This window comes from Cebus imitator, unplaced genomic scaffold (assembly GCF_001604975.1).
Source record: "Cebus imitator isolate Cc_AM_T3 unplaced genomic scaffold, Cebus_imitator-1.0 Scaffold598, whole genome shotgun sequence".
NCBI lineage: Eukaryota > Metazoa > Chordata > Mammalia > Primates > Cebidae > Cebus > Cebus imitator.
In genome coordinates this window covers 287,385-305,104 of record NW_016107913.1, presented here as the reverse complement: position 1 = coordinate 305,104, position 17,720 = coordinate 287,385, and the positions used below count along the sequence as shown (strand labels likewise).

Genomic DNA, 17,720 nt, shown 5'->3' with positions numbered 1-17,720 from the left:
TGAACCCGGGAGGCAGAGATTGCAGTCAGCTGAGATCGCACCACTGCACTTTCAGTCTGGGTGATAGAGCAAGACTCTGTCTAAAAAAAAAAAAATTATTTGAGAACACTTAGTAATAAGTACTATTATTAATTTAGTTACTTTAAGTTGCACTGATGCTATCATTACATCACAGGGCACCTAACACATAAAACAAATGAGATGAAGTCAATTATATTTTTTACATTAACAGTTCTACACAAATACATTAATCCCTTGGTAGATTTTAGACCAACTGACAGCTATCTGTAAACACAGCTAAATGTAAATATTCATACTTTATCTTATTTTGTCCCTGTACTTTAAGTAAGGTTTTAAGTTAAAATGTCATTATTTCCTTATCTGAAGATTTAAAGGAAACAGCTTGGTGGTTTGGGAAGAACACTTGGTGTTGGATGCTCACTAAATCTGGCCCTTGCAAAGTTCTGATTAGCTTGAGATTTACAAAGTCAGCTGGGATCTGAAAAGTTACAGTTCCAATTTTGATTATTTGGAACATTTTTGTTCTTTCCTCATCTTGCATGGCCTGCCCTGCAGCTGCTGATGAGTTATAATGCTGTCTTTTTTCTTATGAGGAATCTTCACTGGGGATTCTGACCTTCAGCCTGTCTGTTTTTTGTTTTTGTGTTTGTTTATTGAGATGGAGTCTCACTCTGTCGCCCAGGCTGGAGCTCAGTGGTGCGATCTCAGCTCACCGCACCCTCCGCTAATTTTTGTATTTTCAGTAGAGACAAGGTTTCACCATGTTGGCCAGCCTGGTCTCAAACTGCTGACCTCAGGTGACCCACTGGCCTCGGCCTCCCAAAGTGCTTGGATTACAGGCATGAGCCACTGCGCCCGGCCTGGTCTATGAAGCTGTTGTTGGTCCCGCTAGCATTTCTAGATTGAGGGGCTGGAGTGTTATACCTCTCTCCACCGCCTGTCTTCAGTTTCTCTGTCACTTGTCCTCTTCCTTGGTATCGACACCAGGACAATAGGTGTTGCTTTCCGACAGTTTTTTTCCTTTCGTCTCTATACAGAAGTTTTCATGGACTGATCTGCTGAGTTCGGCCTGGGAACTGAGGCCAACATCGGAGACCCCTCATCACACAAGTTTGAAAGAACTCGTAGTGACTTCAAGTCAGAACCGTGGACGGCAGAGGCTCCCTTTGGACATAGAATTCTCCATCCCTTTCCAGGGAGGGAAGAAAGCCCACAAGCACTGGTGAGTGAAGTGCTGACCACCCCTGCATCTCCAACCCTGAGATTTAAAAAATCTTTTTTTCTCTCTTATCTTTACAAAAATAACATGGTGGCCGGTTCTGGTGTCTCACGCCTGTAATCTCAGCACTTTGGGAGGCCGGGGTAGGTGAATCGCCTGAGGTCAGGAGTTTGAGACCAGCCTAGCCAACATAGTGAAACCCTGTCCCTACTAAAAATAAAAATTAGCCGGGCTTGGTGGCAGGCACGTGTAACCCCAGCTACTCAGGAGGCTGAGGCAGGAGAACTGCTTGAGCCCAGGAGGCAGAGGTTGCAGTGAGCCAAGATCGCACCATTGCACTCAAGCCTGGGAGAAGTGTGAGACTTTAATTTCAAAACAAACAAGCAAAGAAACAAACAAAAATAATGTGGCAGAAAATTTATGTGTAGCATCCAGTCACCAGAGATATCACTTTCCTGTCTTTGTCTATCCATATTATATCTACCTGTTGTCTTTTTGAGCCAAAACCTGTTTTTTTGTTGTATTAGTCGAGATGGGATTTAGTCTAACTTTTGCATTTTTAGTCAAGATGGGGTTTCACCATGTTGGCCAGGATGGTCTTGAACTCCTGACCTCGTGATCCACCTGCCTTGGCCTCCCAAAGTGCTGGGATTACAGGCATGAGTCACCACACCCATTCCCAAGACCTGTTTTGTAAACTGCTTTCCTCAACTCAATATATGGTGAGGTGTTTTCTTTTTTCTTTTTTTTTTTTTTTTTTTGAGCTGGAACCTCACTCTGTTGCCCAGGATGGAGTGCAGTGGCACGATCTCAGCTCACTGCAACCTCTGCCTCCAGGGATCAAGCAATTCTCCTACCTCAGCTTCCCAAGTAGCTGGGACTATAGGCACACACCTCCATGCCCAGCTAATATTTGTATCTTTAGTAGAGACAGGGTTTCACCATGTTGTCCCAGCTGGTGTCAAACTCCTGACTTTTAGTGATCTGCCTGCCTCGGCCCCCCAAAGTGCTAGGATCATAAGCGTGAGCCATCCTGCCTGGTCTATAGTGAGCATTTTCTGTCGATCATAAATATTCTCTCGTAAAATGACTTTAAATGTGAGCAATAAATTCTACTAAAAGGCTGGTGTGGTGGGCCACACCTACAATCCCAGGACTTCAGGAGATCAAGGCTCAAGGATGGCTTGAGCCTGGGAGTTCAAGACCAGCCTGGCAGCACAGAGAGGCTCCCATCTCCACAAAAAAATTTAAAAATTAGCCAGGGGTGGTGGTGTGAATCTGTAATCCCAGCTACTCAGGAGGCTGAGGCAGGAGGTTCACGTGATCCCAGGAGTTGGAGACTGCACTGAGCCATGATCATGCCACTGCACTGCTTCTGGGCAAAGAGTGAGGCCCTGTCTAAAAACAAAAAGTCTGCTTAACGAATTTCCATGATTTAGAATCAGTCGTGTATTGTTAGTCATTTACCTAGCTCCAATTTTTCTACACAAATAGCCTTGCTAAACATCCCCTGAAAATTAATGTATGCATATATCCTGGATTGGTTTTCATTAGAAAATATTTCTAGATGTGCATTAATGAGACCAAACGTAGGTAAGAAATGGAAAGGCTTGGGTGGGCCCGGGTGTGCTGACAGCAGCACTGTGACAGCACAGTGACAACACAGTGGCGGAGACCTCAGCAGCGGCTACTCCTTACTTTCTTGATTTACCCGGTTGCTTCCTCCCTCTTCCCCCAGTAATTATTATTCAGAACTTCCCAGAATAAAGCCGGGGCCCTGATTTAACCTACAAACAGTGCCAGAGGTTTCACCTGAAGGAAAGACTGACCCAGCAGAGAAACCCGGCAATGAGGGTGAGGGTGGGAGTTCCAGAGGGGAAGGGGCACAGGTGGGGCCCGGAGCCAGGTTACGGATGCATGCTCCTCCCAGGTAGCACCAGGCCCGGCCCTGCCTCTCCCATGCATGGAAGTGGCAGGAGTTCATGACAGTGACCCTGACAGCTGGTGGCTGGCCTCCTCTATGCCACTGACCATGGAGTGCTGTAGTGTCTGTCTTCCTTCTTTCTCCTCACCCTCCCTTGCCCCACACCTTTAGCCTTCCTCCCTTTCCCCTTCATCAGGTCCAGGTGAGTGGGTTGAGCCCAGCCTGTGCAAAGGCCTCGGGTGGGGGAGCCGCAGCAGACCGTAGGCATCTATCTATAGGAGTGCCCAGGTTGCATCTGGGGACCAGCCCTTGGAGGAAAAGGTGTAACTCAGTGCTCTTAACCTGCACACTGTAATGGGGGTGACTGATTTCTTTTGGTGGTGTTTTTCTTTTAGACAGAAGGGGTCCCGGATGTCAAAAAGAAGGTTTTTTTGGTTGTTTTTTGTTTATTTTTTCCCCCTGAGACAGAGTCTTGCTCTGTCACCCATGCTTGAGTGCAGTGGCGTGATCTCAGCTCACTGCAACTCTGCCTTCTGGGCTCAAGCGATTCTTATGTCTCAGCCTCCTGAGTAGCTGGGACTACAGGTTCACGCCATTATGCCCAGGTAAGTTTTGTATTTTTGTCGAGACAGGGTTTCGCCATCTTGGCCAGGCTGGTCTCAAACTCCTGGCCTCAAGTGATCCGCCCGCCTCGGGCTCCAAAGTGCTGGGATTACAGGCATGAGTCATTGCACCAGGCCAGAAAGAAGTTCTTGGTGGGACAAGACATCAAAACCAGCTGGCAGCCAGTTCCCGTATTCTTGCTTTCTGTTTCACTAGTTGTTCAGGGAGCGAAGAGATGAAGCTTTAAGTGCAAGTATGATGCAGGCCACTCACCTGGCATTTCGTGATGTTTTTTCATTATTCACTTTCCCTAAGTCTGATTCTCCTGTATATGTCTTTCACTGCTGTATAAACCTCTCCAATGCAAGGGACCAGCTCTTACATTTTTAATGTTGTTTCCTAGAGAGATAGATGGATACCTATAGATATACATAATATAACTTGTAACTGTTATTGCCGAGTTTAAAATGAGGAAACTGAGGCCAGTATAAGAAAATTAAATGCCAATTTATTCAGCTCCCGGCGAGGTTCTGTGGTCCGGGGAAAGGGGGCCAGAGAAGTCACGCCGAATTCCTAGGGCGTGGGGTTTTTGTGGCTATGGGTAACGAGCAACAGCTGGGTGCTCTGATTGGCTCCAGGGGAGCAAGATTGGGACGGGGTGGGCCGCTATTGGTTGGCGGGTTGTTGGGCAGGTTTTTCTAGTACAAGGGCCGGCCAGGGTTGCATTAGCTGGAGCCTTCCAGAGGAGCCATGCGGCAGAGCTAGGTGCCCAGTGCAGAGCCAGGTGCCGAGTGCAGAGCCAGGTGCTGAGTGCAGAGGTGGGTGTGTTTGGACTCCTGGCGAGGCAACCGGCCTTACATAAATAATATATGATACATATTTGTATACACTTAATACATATTTTTTAATATACGACTTGCCAACTTGTGTACTACTGCTTGGGCAAGAGAGGTAGTTTGGAATAAAACAACAGTTGTCCTGTATGGCAGTCGGCTGCCTCTCCCGCTCACTGCCATGTGGGTCATCACAAATGGGAAAGTCCCCTGAGCACTACTGAAAACTGGGGGATATATAGGTCGACACTTTACCAGGATTACTGCGCTTCACCTGGCTGAATGTCACCTCTTAAGTCTCAGCTTAACTTTCACTTCCTCTGGGAAACTAGTTCTGATTTTCCCCCATAAAACCAGAAAATATAAGTCCTCAGGAATCCCACCATTGAATGAACTAGGGAAAACGGATAATTTTTTGCCATGTTGGCCAGGCTTGTCTCGAACTCCTGACCTCAGGTGATCCACCCGCCTTGGCCTCCCAGAGGATTACAGGTGTGAGACCTGGCACCCAGCCTGGGAATCCTTTTGAAAAGCAAAAAACAAAACCACAATGACCACAGCCCTACCCTGTGTACATGCTTTAGGAAATACGCTGTTTTCCTGAATTTTCACATTTTCAGCAATGAACAGACACAATTTGCTAGTGAACAGGACCCCAATTTATTGTTTCCCTTATTATGATATTTCTCTATTGTTCTTATGATTCTACTTTAAGAAGACATTAATATGGAGTTGTAATTTATTATGTTGGGTACCTAAAAGGGGTAGAATCAGGTTGAACAAATGATTTTCATGGCGTAATTAGTACAAATGTTTTATTTGTTTATGAACTGCACCAATATCTCCTTTAGAGGCAGGCAAAAGGGACTATGCTCTGAAACCCGGAACCCCAACACATTTTATACACCCCAATACCTACGTTGCTTTGTTACAGGCACATGGTACTTTTGTCTCTCAGGACCCCATGCTCTGTGCTGGCGCAGCATGACCCAAAGCCCTAAACGCCCATGCTTATGTGCAACGCTGCTCACCAAGGGATGTCTCTTGACCTATGCTCTCAAAACACAAGGCACCTGCATACAATGGTCATGGGAGTTTGTGGGTTGTATGCCACTGATGTCAAAGCAGATCCTGTTCCAATTAGAGGATGGATTTGAGAGCAAGAAGTACTTAGGAAAGAAGAAAACACAGTTGCCTGCCAAATCCTTACACGTGGATAGCATGAAAGCAATTAGCTCTTGCCTAATTGAAATATTGATATGCTGAGCATTCATGTTCTTTTCACATTCCAGCTCTGATTGCCAAGGTACTTAATATTACTCTGGTATTCACCACAGTTGCACATAACACCCGAGAAACATTTTGTAATACTGAACGATGCATGCTATTCTTTCATTTGTATGTATGTAGGGCTAGATGGAACAAGCATCCATACTGTCAGTAAAGCATAAGTTACATGCAAGTTTTAATTATAATAACATGAATGGGCCAGGCGCAGTGGCTTATTCCTGTAATCACAGCACTTTCAGAGGCCGGGGCAGACAGTTCACGAGGTCAGGAGTTTGAGACCAGTCTGGCCAACATGGTGAAACCCTGTCTCTAAAAAACTACAAAAATTAGCCAGGTGTGGTGGCACACGCTTGTAATCCTGCTACTTGGGAGGCTGAGGCAGGAGAATTGCTTGAACCCGGGAGGTGTAGATTGCAGCAAGCCAAGATTGCACCACTGCATGCCAGCCTGGGCAACAGAGCAAGACTCCGTCCCCGAACCCAACAACAAAAAAAAATTTAATGTTTTAGATGGGTGCATTTGTCAAGCTAGGAAGATAGAGCATGTTTTATCTGACAGTTTGTTAATCTGATTTGCAACTTAAATACACCTGGAGATAGGATATTTGGGCCGTCTTTTGCATTCTTAGTCTGGGCCCTGCAAGTGTTAGGAGAAGGTCTGAACTACTCTGATGGTTTGATTTTAGTTTAAAAATTTTTTGAAATGGAGTCTCACTCTGTCGGCTAGACTGGAGTGCAGTGGCGCAGGCTTGGCTCGCTGCAACTGCTGCCTCCCAGGTTTAAGTGGTTCTCCTGCCTCAGCCTCCCAAGTAACTGAGTTACAGGCATGTACCACCAGACCTGGATAATTTTTGTATTTTTAGTAGAGATGGGATTTCACCATGTTAGCCAGGCTGGTCTCGAACTTCTGGCCTCATGTGATTTGCCCACAGTGTCCCAAACAAAGTACTGGGATTACAGGCGTGAGCCATGCCCAGCCACTGTTTGATTTTAAATACCAATAACCTTGATATTTTTGCAGGCCTATTCGTTTATTACGTTTCTCTCTGGGATTTGAAACTTTTTTTTTTTTAAGAACACCTCAACAAAATAAATTTCCTTTTTATTGTTGGACGACAGTGTTTCACACACACATCAAGCGGGCCAAAAGAAAAAAGAAAAGAAAAAGAAAACCCACTGCAATTTCATAGATAACAAGGGAAAAAAAGAAACCTTTTGTATTTGGCCTTTTTTTTTTTTTTTTTGTTTTTTTTTTGAGACAAATTTCATCCTTGTTGCCCAGGCTGGAGTGCAATGGTGGGATCTCGCCTCATTGCAACCTCCACCTCCTGGGTTCAAGTGATTTTCCTGCCTCAGCTGTCCGAGTAGCTGGGATTACAGGCGTACACCACCACACCTGGCTAATTTTTTGTATTTTTAGTAGAGACAGTGTTTCTCCATGTTGGTCAAAGTGATCTCGAACTTGTGTCCTCATGTGATCTGCCTGCCTCAGCCTCCCAAAGTGCTGAGATTACAGGTATGAGCCACCGGGCCCAGCTGGCCTTTTAAACCATCTCATGGAAACCAACTGCTTATAGTATAGCTAAGTACATACACAAAAAAGTTACTGGAATGCTCAGATAAGATTGTTTTTCTGTTGTTGTTTTTGCTTTTTTTTAACAACATATTTTTTCTCCTTTGAGATTGTAATGGACATGATCATACCAGAAGTAAAATCAGAAGTAGGACAGAGAACACTCTGAAGGCTGGTTTGGTCATTGGAGATCATTAAAAATGGCTGACTCTAACAATATGTACAAAAATATAAAATGTACATAAAAATACAAACAAATTCCTTTTTAAAGTACTTTTATGAAAAAGCAGGGCCTTGGAAGTTTTGGCTGTTTTCCTCCCCTGCTGCAAATTCTCACAGTTTGGGTTGGGTGGTGGAGCGCATGTGTCATCTGCAGGTGGCCCTGCCCGTGGTGGGCAGGCAGGCGGGCCTCTCTACTCAAAGATGGTGACCACGTTTAGATTCTGAGATGGGAAGTGCAAGGGGAATAGGGTCACGGCAGTCTTTTTTTTTTTTTTTTTTTTTTTTTTTTTTTTTTTTTTTTTTTTTTTTTTTTTTTTTTTTTTTTTAGTTTTTCCTTTATTGCTGTCTAGTCATCCTCATCGGTCTTCTGCTTGGTATCGACATCGTTATCCTCAGCATCTTCTACTGTCCGCTTGCCCATAGCCGACTCAGCTTCCTCATCTTTATCTCCATCCTCCTCCTCGCCATCACCTTCTTCCTCCCCACCTTCCTCCTCTTCTTCATTGACCTCACTGTTAGCCCCTTGCTCCCCATTTTCCTCATTCCCATTAGCTGGGGCATCTCTTCCGTTTTCTGCTTCTTCCACATCTTCCTTCTTCTCCTTCAAGTCCTTGGTGGTGATTTCGGAGCTGGTGTCTCTGGCTGCGTCTGACATGGTGGAGCACGCTGGTGATCCTATGCAGGGGATTAAAAAGAAAGCGAGAGTTCAGGGACTCTGGTGATAAAGCTGCCAGAGTCCTCAGCGGAAGAGTCGAGGCGCGCAGTGGAGGCGGCTGCGGTGAGCAAGGAGCTGGGCGAGGAACAATGCAAAGATGGCTTCAGAGCAGCCAGTCTTGATCTCAAACTGTTAAGGCCTAAAATCATTAGCACTGCTTTCTCCCTCTAAGCCATATGTGGCTTTTCACTTTATTTTGAATTGAATGCTTTCACTGTTTTGAGTTAGCAAGTTTTTTTGTCTTAAAAATATTCAACAGTGCAGTTAAGAGGCCAAATGACTTTATGTATGAGACGTTGTAAGATGAGGAATTTTCGCATAGAAAGGTGACCAGATTGGAGGAAATTAGTTTGTATAAACATTCCTCTGGATTTATACAGTACAGATTTTACTCTCAGGCTTTCTTAAAGTTTCTAACAGAGCTGCTAAGGAGAAGGAAGAGTGTAACATCTGTTGCAAAATTCCAGTTACATATAGCACAGATAGGAATCTGGGAGAGAGGTGACTTGCCCAAATGACACACTGATTTGGGATCTATAAGGTAGAACCATTAATTCATATGCATAAGGCTTGATTCAGAATTGCTTTTTATTTTAATAGAAGTTCTGTAGAAAGGAATACTTGGAAAAATTTAGCTACTTGTAAATGCTTGGAAAATGAGGAAAGAGAATAGTTTAAAACCTTACCACCCCTATTCTCCTCCTCCTCCTCCTCATCAGAATCACAGTCAGTCAAAGGTAGCTCTTTATTAACGTTAACAAAGTTACTATGAAAACACAAGGTATAGGGGAGTTGCCACACCCAGTGTATACAATTTCCAAGTCACACCTCTCTGTTTCACATTTATTTATTTCTCTGTTTCACCTTAACATGGTTATAAGACCACCAGGTTGGATTGCCTGTTGCACCAAAATGCACCAAAACAGTGGGAGTTGCAGTAGAGAAGGAGATGAATAATTGTAGGGCAACTGAATGAGAAGATGAGAGGAAACCTCAAATCTGCCTCCCTGGGAGGTTTGGGGATGGGGATTCTAAGGGGTTTGGACAGGTGATGGGCCAAAGTATGGGGACTGCTGATTGGCTGAGAAGTGGGGGGTGAAGTCATTGGACCAGGAGATGCTGAGTCAGTTTCCTGGTAGGGATCTTCAGACCTGTTGGCATCAGGGATTCTGCTGGAATTCAGGATCCGTAAAACACCTTAAACAATTCTTGGGTAAAAAGGTCCAGTGTCGGTTTCTATCAATGGGAGCAATGAGGGAGCAGGTGGTCAGTGTGCTGCGAGCCCCTCGGTTAGTTAGCAGCTGCAGGGAAGTGAGTCAGGGCACACCAGTGCACCCTGGTTGATGCCTGACTACAATTCTGCCTAAAGCCTGGCTTGTAGTTCTCATTAACCCTGTGAGAGGTTTTTTTTCCCTTGGGCTTTTGCCCCATTCTAAGCAACACTTCTATGGATATTTTTGACTGCATATTTTTTGTAGCACATACTGGCAAATATTCTGTGTGCTCAAATTAATTTTTTCCAAGACTGTTTCTCATTTTAATATCCCAGAGCTTCTCTTGTATTTTAAGCTGCAGTGGGTAAAGGAAGTTATATCTTCATTCCTTTGTCGGAAATTAATTGAGTGCCCGGCAGTCAAATGGTGTAATTCCAGCACTTTGGGAGGCTCAAGCAGGATAGCTTCGGCCCAGGAGTTAAAGACCAGCCCGGACAGGAGGATCACTTGAGCCCAGGAGTTGGAGGCTGCAGTGAGCCGTGATGACACCACTGCACTCCACATGCGCAACCCAGCAGTACCCTGTCTCACAAAAAATGTCTTGAGTGCTTACTCCGTGGGAGTCAGCCACTGGGTGGGGCCCTGGAAAACAGAGGAATATAATATGGCCCCATCTTTCTCAGCATAAAACTTATCAGACTGTTTCCTTTTTTTTTATTTAAAAATATATTTACAATACTATTTGTTTTTTTTTTTTTTTTTTTTTTAAAGGCATACAAATTTAATGTACAGGGCTGGGGGCCACAGAATGATTACTCCAACCCCTCGGTGTGGTACAGAAGCTTATATACCCTTTCTCAGAGGCAAAAGAGGAGATGGGTAATGTATACAATTATTTGAGGAACAGCGAATGATTATAAGCAAGAAGGAATGAACCAGGGAGACAGAAATTAACTTGTAAATGATTCTCTTTGAAATCTAAATGAGACCAAGAAGCCAGCTTTATCTTGTGGAAAAGTCCATCCAGGTGTGGTTGCATTCCTCAGTTGTCTTTTCTGCAGTAGATAATGAGGTAACAGAAAGCATTTGTGCTTTTTTTTTTTGGTAAGAAGTTTTCTTGATCAGATCAGGAAATTCCAGAAAATGTCCCTCCATGGCAAGTTTACTTACGGCCTTGGTGCCCTCCGACACGGCTTGCTTGGCCAGCTCCCCAGCCAGCAGCAGGAGCACGGCCGTCTGGATCTCCTTGGAGGTGATGGTCGAGGGCTTGTTGCAATGCACCAGGCGGGAAGCCTTGCCCACGATGCGCTCAAAGATGTCGTTGACGAAGGAGTTCATGATGCCCATGGCCTTCTAGAAGATGCTGGTGTCGGGGTGCACCTGCTTCAGCACCTTGTACACGTACATGGAGTAGCTCTCCTTGCGGCTGCGCTTGCTCTTCTTGCCGTCCTTCTGCGCCTTGGTCACCGCCTTCTTGGAGCCCTTCTTCGGGGTGGGAGCGGACTTTGCTGTCTCAGGCATGTCGAAAGCGAACCAAGGTACGAAACGATCAGCAGCTAGTTCGAGGAAACGGGAAATAATCACTAGTGGTTCTTTTTATAGCTATGCATCTTATCTCAACCTTTCCCCCAAATAAAAAATAAGCAATGTTCAATTTATTTGTTTATTTTTTGAGACAGAGTCTGGCTCTGCCACCACACTGGAGTGCAGTGGCGCAATCTCGGCTCACTGCAACCTCCACTCCCAGGTACAAGCGATTCTCCTGCCTCAGCCTCCTGAGTAGCTGACATTGCCACCATGTCCGGCTAATTTTTTGTGTTTTAGTAGAGACGGGATTTCACCATGGTGGCCAGAATTGTCTTGATCTCCTGACTTCGTGATCTGCCTGCCTCGGACTCCCAATGTGTTGGGATTATAGGCGTGAGCCATAGTTCCTGGCCAGTAATGTTCAGTTTTAAGACACTATCAGGTCCGGGTGCAGTGGCTCATGCCTCTAATCCCGGCACTTTGGGAGGCTGTGGCAGGCAGATCACCTGAGGTCAAGAGTTTGAGACCAGCCTGGCCAGTATAGTGAAACGCCATTTCTACCAAAAAAACAAAAATCAGCCAGGCATGGTGGCAGGCTCCTGTAATCTCAGCTAGTGGAGAGGTTGAGACAGGAGAATCGCTTGAATCTGGGAGGTGGAGATTGCTGGTAGCTGAGATTATGCCATTGCACTCGAGCCTGGGTGACAAGATTGAAACTCCATTTCAAAAACAAACAAACAAAAAAACCCACTATGCAGTGTGGTATTGGAGAAGATTTAGACATGTAGATCAGTGGAACAGAATGGAACCCAGACTTAGTTCCTCACAAAAATATGGCCAATTGATTGTTTTAAATTGTGGTAAAATACACGTAACATAAATTTATCATTGCCACCATTTTTAGGTACACAGTTCAGTGTGGATAAATATATTTATATTGTTGTACAACTAATTTGCAGAACTTTCTCATCTTGCAAAACAAACTCTATTTCCATTAAACAACCACTCACCCTTTCTCCTTTCCCCAGCTCCTGGCAGCCCCCATTCTACTTTCTCTCTCTATAAGCTTGACTATTTTAGGTACCTCATATAAGTAATCATGTAGTCTTTATGACCGGCTTTTTTCACTTAATGTAATGTCCTCAAGGTTCATCCATGTTGTAGCATATGTCAGAATTTCTTTTTAACACTGAATAATATTCTCTTGGATGTGTATACTGCATTTTGTTTATCCATTCATTCCTTCTACCTTTTGGGTATTGTGAATATGGCTGCTATGAACATGTGTATTCAAATATCAACTTCCTGCTTTCAATTATTTTTGGTATTATTGTACTGTGAAATATATATTTGGTCTTTGTTCCAATTTCCTGGCATACAACTCCTAAGATCCTTGGAATCTCCAAAGTGATGTCTTTTTTTATGTTAATAAATTGATAGATGGCTGGCAGCTCCTAGGTAGCTTCAGGAAAGGGGCTGGTCACCAGAAATGATTAGAAGGTTGGGACTTTTGGCCGTAGCCCCATCCTTTAGGGAGGAAAAGGGGGCTAAAGGTTAAAGTTAATCACCAGTGGTCAACTGTTCAATCAGTTATGCCGACCGACCTCAGAAAGCTTCTCTAAAAACTGCACAGGACAGGGTGTGGGCAGTTTCTAAATAGTGGACTCATGAAAGTTCCAGAGGGTGGCATGCCCGGGAGGTTATGAAACCTCCACGTCCCTTTTCATCTTTTACCCTAGGCATCTCTTCATCAATATCTGTTGTAATATTATTTACCATAAACTGGTAAATGTAAGTTAAGTGTCTTCCTGAGTTCTGTGAGCCTTTCTAGCAAATTAATCGAACTAGAGGTGGGGATCCCTGGTCTCCTAAGGCTTGCAATTGGCATAGGATGTCGGGGGCAGTCTTGCAGACTGAGCCCTCAACCTGTGGGATCTGATGCTATCTGTAGGTAGATAGTGTCAGAATAGAATTGAATTAGAGGACACCCAGTTGGTGTCACATGTTGCAGAGTTGGTTACATACTTGGTGTGTGGGGAGAATGCCACACATAGCCTGTGTCTGAAGTACTCTGTGCTGGGAGAGTATAGTAGGATACATCAAGTTTGGTTATTAGTAGTAGTTTCTATTATTTAGTCTATATTATTATTAATGTATACCCAGAAGTAGAATTGCTAGATCATAGTGTAATTCCATCGTTAATTTTTTGAGGAGCCACCATACTGTTCACCTTAGTGGCTACACCATTTTACATTCTCATGACCATGTGCTCAAGAGTTTCAGTTTCTTCATATTCTCACCAATGTTACTAGAAAGGAGTCCTGACCCAGACCCCAAGGGAGGGTTCTTGGACTCCTCCCAGGAAAGAATTTGAGCAAGTCCATAAAGTGAAAGCAAGTTTATTAAGAAAGTAAAGGAATAAAGAGTGGCTACTCCACAGGCAGAGCAGCGGCATGGGCTGCTTGACTAAGGGTACTTAGAGTTATTTCTTGATGATACGCTAAACAAGGGGTGGAATATTGATAAGTTTTCTGGGCAAGGGATGGGCAAGTCCCAGAACTGAGGGTTCCTCCCCTTTTTAGAGGATACAGGGTAACTTCTTGACATTGCCACGGCATTTGTAAATGGTCACGGTGCTGGTGGAAGCATCTCTTAGGATGCTAATGCATTATAGTTAGTGTATAATGAGCAGTGAGGACCACCAGAGGTCACTGTCTTCGCCATCTTGGTTTTTCTGGGCTTTGGCCGGCTAAACTGCAACCTGTTTTATCAGCAAGCTCTTTGTGACCTGCATCGTGTGCCAACCTCCTATGTTACCCTGTGACTTAGAATGCCTAACCTCCTGGGAATGCAGCCCAGCAGGTCTCAGCCTTATTTTACCCAGCTCCTGTTCAAGATGGAGTTGCTCTGGCTCAAATGCCTGTGACACCAACACTCATTATTTTCTGTTTTTTGTTTTGTTTTACAGTAGTCACTCTGATGGATATGAGGTGATGACCAGTTGATTTTTGATGAAGGTGAAAAAGTAATTCAAAGGAGAAAGGACAGTGTTTCCAAAACCAGTCATCCTGAAAAAAAAAATGAACCTTGACCTAAATCTCACCTTAAACACAGACTAACTAAAATTGATTATATATGTAAATGTAAAAATTCAAAACCCCTGCTCTGCAAAATACACTGTTAAGAGAATAAAAATACACACCACAGACTTGGAAAAATGTTGAGAAATCACTTATCTGACAAAGACTAGTATTCAGTGTATATAAAGACCTCTCACAACTCAACAGAACAAAAACAGAGTTTAGTAAAAAATGGGTAAAACAGTTGAGCAGATACTTCATCAAAGTAGTTATATGGATGGAAAATAAGCACAAGAAAATATTTTCAACCTAATTAGCCATCAGGAAGCGCAAATTAAAACCATAGTAAGGCTGGGGGCAGTGGCTCATGCCTGTAATTCTAGCACTTTGGGAAGCCAAGGCTGGAGGATTGCTTGAGCTCAGGAGTTCCAGACCAGCCTGGACAACATAGTGAGATCCTGTCTCTACGAAAAATAAAAACATGTCTGGGTATGGTGGCACACTCCTGTAGTCTCAGCTACTCGGGAGGCTGAAGCCAGAGGGTTACTTGAGCCCTGGAGATTGAAGTCGCAGTGAGCTATGATAGTACCACTGCACCCCTGCCTGGGCGACAGAGTGAGACCTTGCCTCCAACAAATCAAAACAAAAAACCATTGTGAGACACCATAACAGTAGCTAAAATAGAAAAACTGACATGTCCAAGTGATATCAAGAATGTAGAGTAACCAGAACTTGCACACATTGCTGGTGGGAATGCAGAATAATGCAGTCACTCTGGAAGAAGGTTTGGCAGCCTTTTATGAAGTTAAGCATGTGCTTACTGTATCACCCACCAGTCCCAGTCCTAGGTATTTACCTTAGCAAATGAAAAGTTGTGGTCACATGAAAACTTGTATAGCTGTGTTTCATACAACTTTCTTTGTAATACCCCCAAGTGGGAAACAACTGAAAACTTCTTCTCCTGGTAAATGGGTAAGCAATCTTTGGTCCATCTATAGTGAATGGAATATTACCCAGCAAAAAAAAAAAAAGGATCCAGCAACTTGTTTGGATCTCAGAGGTAACATTCTGAGTGAAAGAAGCCTGTCTCAAAGGCTTACATATTGCATTATTTTATTTATATGACAACCTCAAAAAGATGCAACTATAATGTTAGAGAACAGATCAGTGGTTCCCAGGAGTTAGTGGGAGAATGTGGCCTTAATGGAGGAGCACGAGGGAGCTTCTTATGGTGATGGAGCTGTTTCGTATCTGAATTGAAGCAGTGGCTGTATCAATTTATATTTTTTAAAATGTCTGGAACTGGCCAGGCATGGTGACTCATGCCTGTAATCCCAGGAGTTTAGGAGGCCAAGGCTGGAGGATCACTTGAGCCAAGCAGTTTAAGACCAGCCTGGGCAACAGGACAAAACACCGTCTCTACAAAACATTTAAAAATGATCCTGGTGTGATGGTGCATGCTTGTAGTCCCAGCTACTTGGGAGGCTGAGGTGGGAGGATCGCTGGAGCCTGGGAGGTGGAAGCTGCGGTGAACTGTGATCATGCCAATGTACTACAGCCTGGGTGGCAGTGAGACTCTGTCTCAAAAAAAAAAAAATTAAACTGATAGAACTGTACACAAGAAGAGTCGATTTTACTGCAGGCTAACTTAAAAATAATATTAAAATATATAAAATAATGTTTACATGAATACAATAAAATGTTAACGTAAATAACATAGTTATGTGAAAAAAAACTTCACAAAAGAATTTCCAAAAGAAAAAAGTTATAATGAGAAGAAGGGCATTGTTTTACAATTTTTCAATTTTTTTTTCTTCCTTAATAGAAGATATTGGATTCAATCGTGTATATACAATTCTACATATCTTACAGGCTCTGGAAAGCCCTACTGTACAGTCATGAGACAATGAAAGTAAATTAGACAAGTCATTCCCAGTACTTTTTTTTTTTTTTTTGAGACGGAGTTTCGCTCTTGCCCAGGCTGGAATGCAGTGAAATGATCTCAGCTCTCTGTAACCTCTGCCTCCCGGGTTCAGGAAGTTTTCCTGCCTCAGCCTCCCAAGTAGCTGGGATTAGATACGCGTGCCACCACACCCAGCTAATTTTTGCATTTTTTAGTCGAGACAAGGTTTCACCATGTTGGCCGGCTGGTATCAAACTCGTGGACTGTGGTGATCCGCCTGCCTTGGCCTCCCAGAGTGTTGGGATTACAGGTGTGAGCCATTGTACTCGGCTCCCATTTCTTTTTTAAAGTGAATAATGGGATTCCTTTTAAGGAGTGGCCCATCATGGCTTAAAAGACGCTAGTATGCCCCATTTCAGGTCATACTGCACTGTTATGTGAGCAGTACTATTCTTCACAGCCATATACAGTCTATAAGTCAGAAAGTTACTTCCTCAGAAACTTACTGAAATCTATAAGCAGCTTCTTTGAGGATGGCATTTTGTAATCTGCATATGACCCCAAAATTCTGAAACTGACTAGGACTGATTGCAGCATTAGGAAGGAGGAATTTCTTGCCTCTTCCTCCAAGGAGGGTTGTGCAATGTGGAGGTTGGAGCAGGTGCCACTACCCTGGGGCTCAGACTCAGTGGGTTTGCCTGGGACCCAGCTCTGTGAGCTTAACCAATATCTCAGGATAAAGGCTATTACAGAGGACAATCTTATCTGGTCAAAACTATATTTTGGCCTGGTGCACTGGCTCACGCCTGAAATCCCAGCACTTTGGGAGGTAAAGGCCAAAGGATTGCTTGAGCCCAGGAGTTTGAGACCGGCCTGGGCAACATGGCAAAACCTTGTCTCTACCAAAAATAAAAAATTAGCCGGATGTGGTGGCACACAATATTGCCAGCGACTCAGGAGCCTGAGGTAGGAGGATCACGTCAGCCTGGGAAATTGAAGCTACGGTGAACCAAGATGGTGCTACTGCACCCCAGCCTGCGAGACAGAGGAAAACCCTGTCTCAAACAGAAAACAACAAAATCCCATCATAATTGGAGTTGGCTGTGTTTTCCCCAGTAGGCAGGCTGATTATTGAGAGTTGGAGGCTTACCATCCAGCTAACACTGTGGATGGTTAGACTGCTTAATCCTGCCAGCCTGTTGGAAGCAGTCAAGGCAACCAGGCCTTTGCTGGAAAAAGGAGAGCAGGCGGGAACACCAGATGCAGTCCCTCAGCCTTGGAGTTCTCAGCCTCTGTAACTGTAAGAAGTAAATTACTTTTATTTATAAATTACCAAGTTTCAGGTATTCTGATACAGGTAACAGAAAATGAAGCAATATAGTACCAGTGGTCCAAGATCTTTAAAGGGAGGACCTAGGTCCAATATCTGGAAGAAATGTTACAACCAAACAGCAGAAAGATTAAAATATGGGTAAAGGACTTAGAGATTTCTCTGAAGCTATATAAATAGTCAACAAGCACATGAAAAGATATTCAGCATTATTACTTATTAGGGAAACGCAAATCAAAACCACAGTGAGGTACTACATCATACCTG

General features: G+C 44.0%; 2 protein-coding genes and 1 pseudogene across 4 annotated transcripts in view; 1 reads left to right on the top strand and 2 right to left on the bottom strand.

Annotated features, from left to right (window-relative positions):
• Nucleotides 1-17,720, top strand: part of LOC108294688 (zinc finger protein 679-like) — a 194,906-nt gene that overhangs the window by 85,820 nt on the left and 91,366 nt on the right. The gene's annotated exons all lie outside the window — the stretch shown is intronic.
• On the bottom strand, nucleotides 7,256-10,238 carry LOC108294691 (prothymosin alpha-like). Its single transcript, XM_017516612.2, has one exon. The coding sequence runs from the start codon at nucleotides 8,337-8,339 to the stop codon at nucleotides 8,031-8,033; it is 309 nt and encodes a 102-aa protein (XP_017372101.1). The 5' UTR covers nucleotides 8,340-10,238; the 3' UTR covers nucleotides 7,256-8,030.
• Nucleotides 10,381-11,285, bottom strand: LOC108294690 (annotated as a pseudogene). The gene has a single exon (XR_001821128.2). The product of XR_001821128.2 is annotated as a histone H2B type 1-K-like (transcript).

Excerpts from the sequence above, each read along its gene's own strand:
- LOC108294691 (XM_017516612.2), bottom strand. The coding sequence starts at position 8,339 with ATGTCAGACGCAGCCAGAGACACCAGCTCCGAAATCACCACCAAGGAC.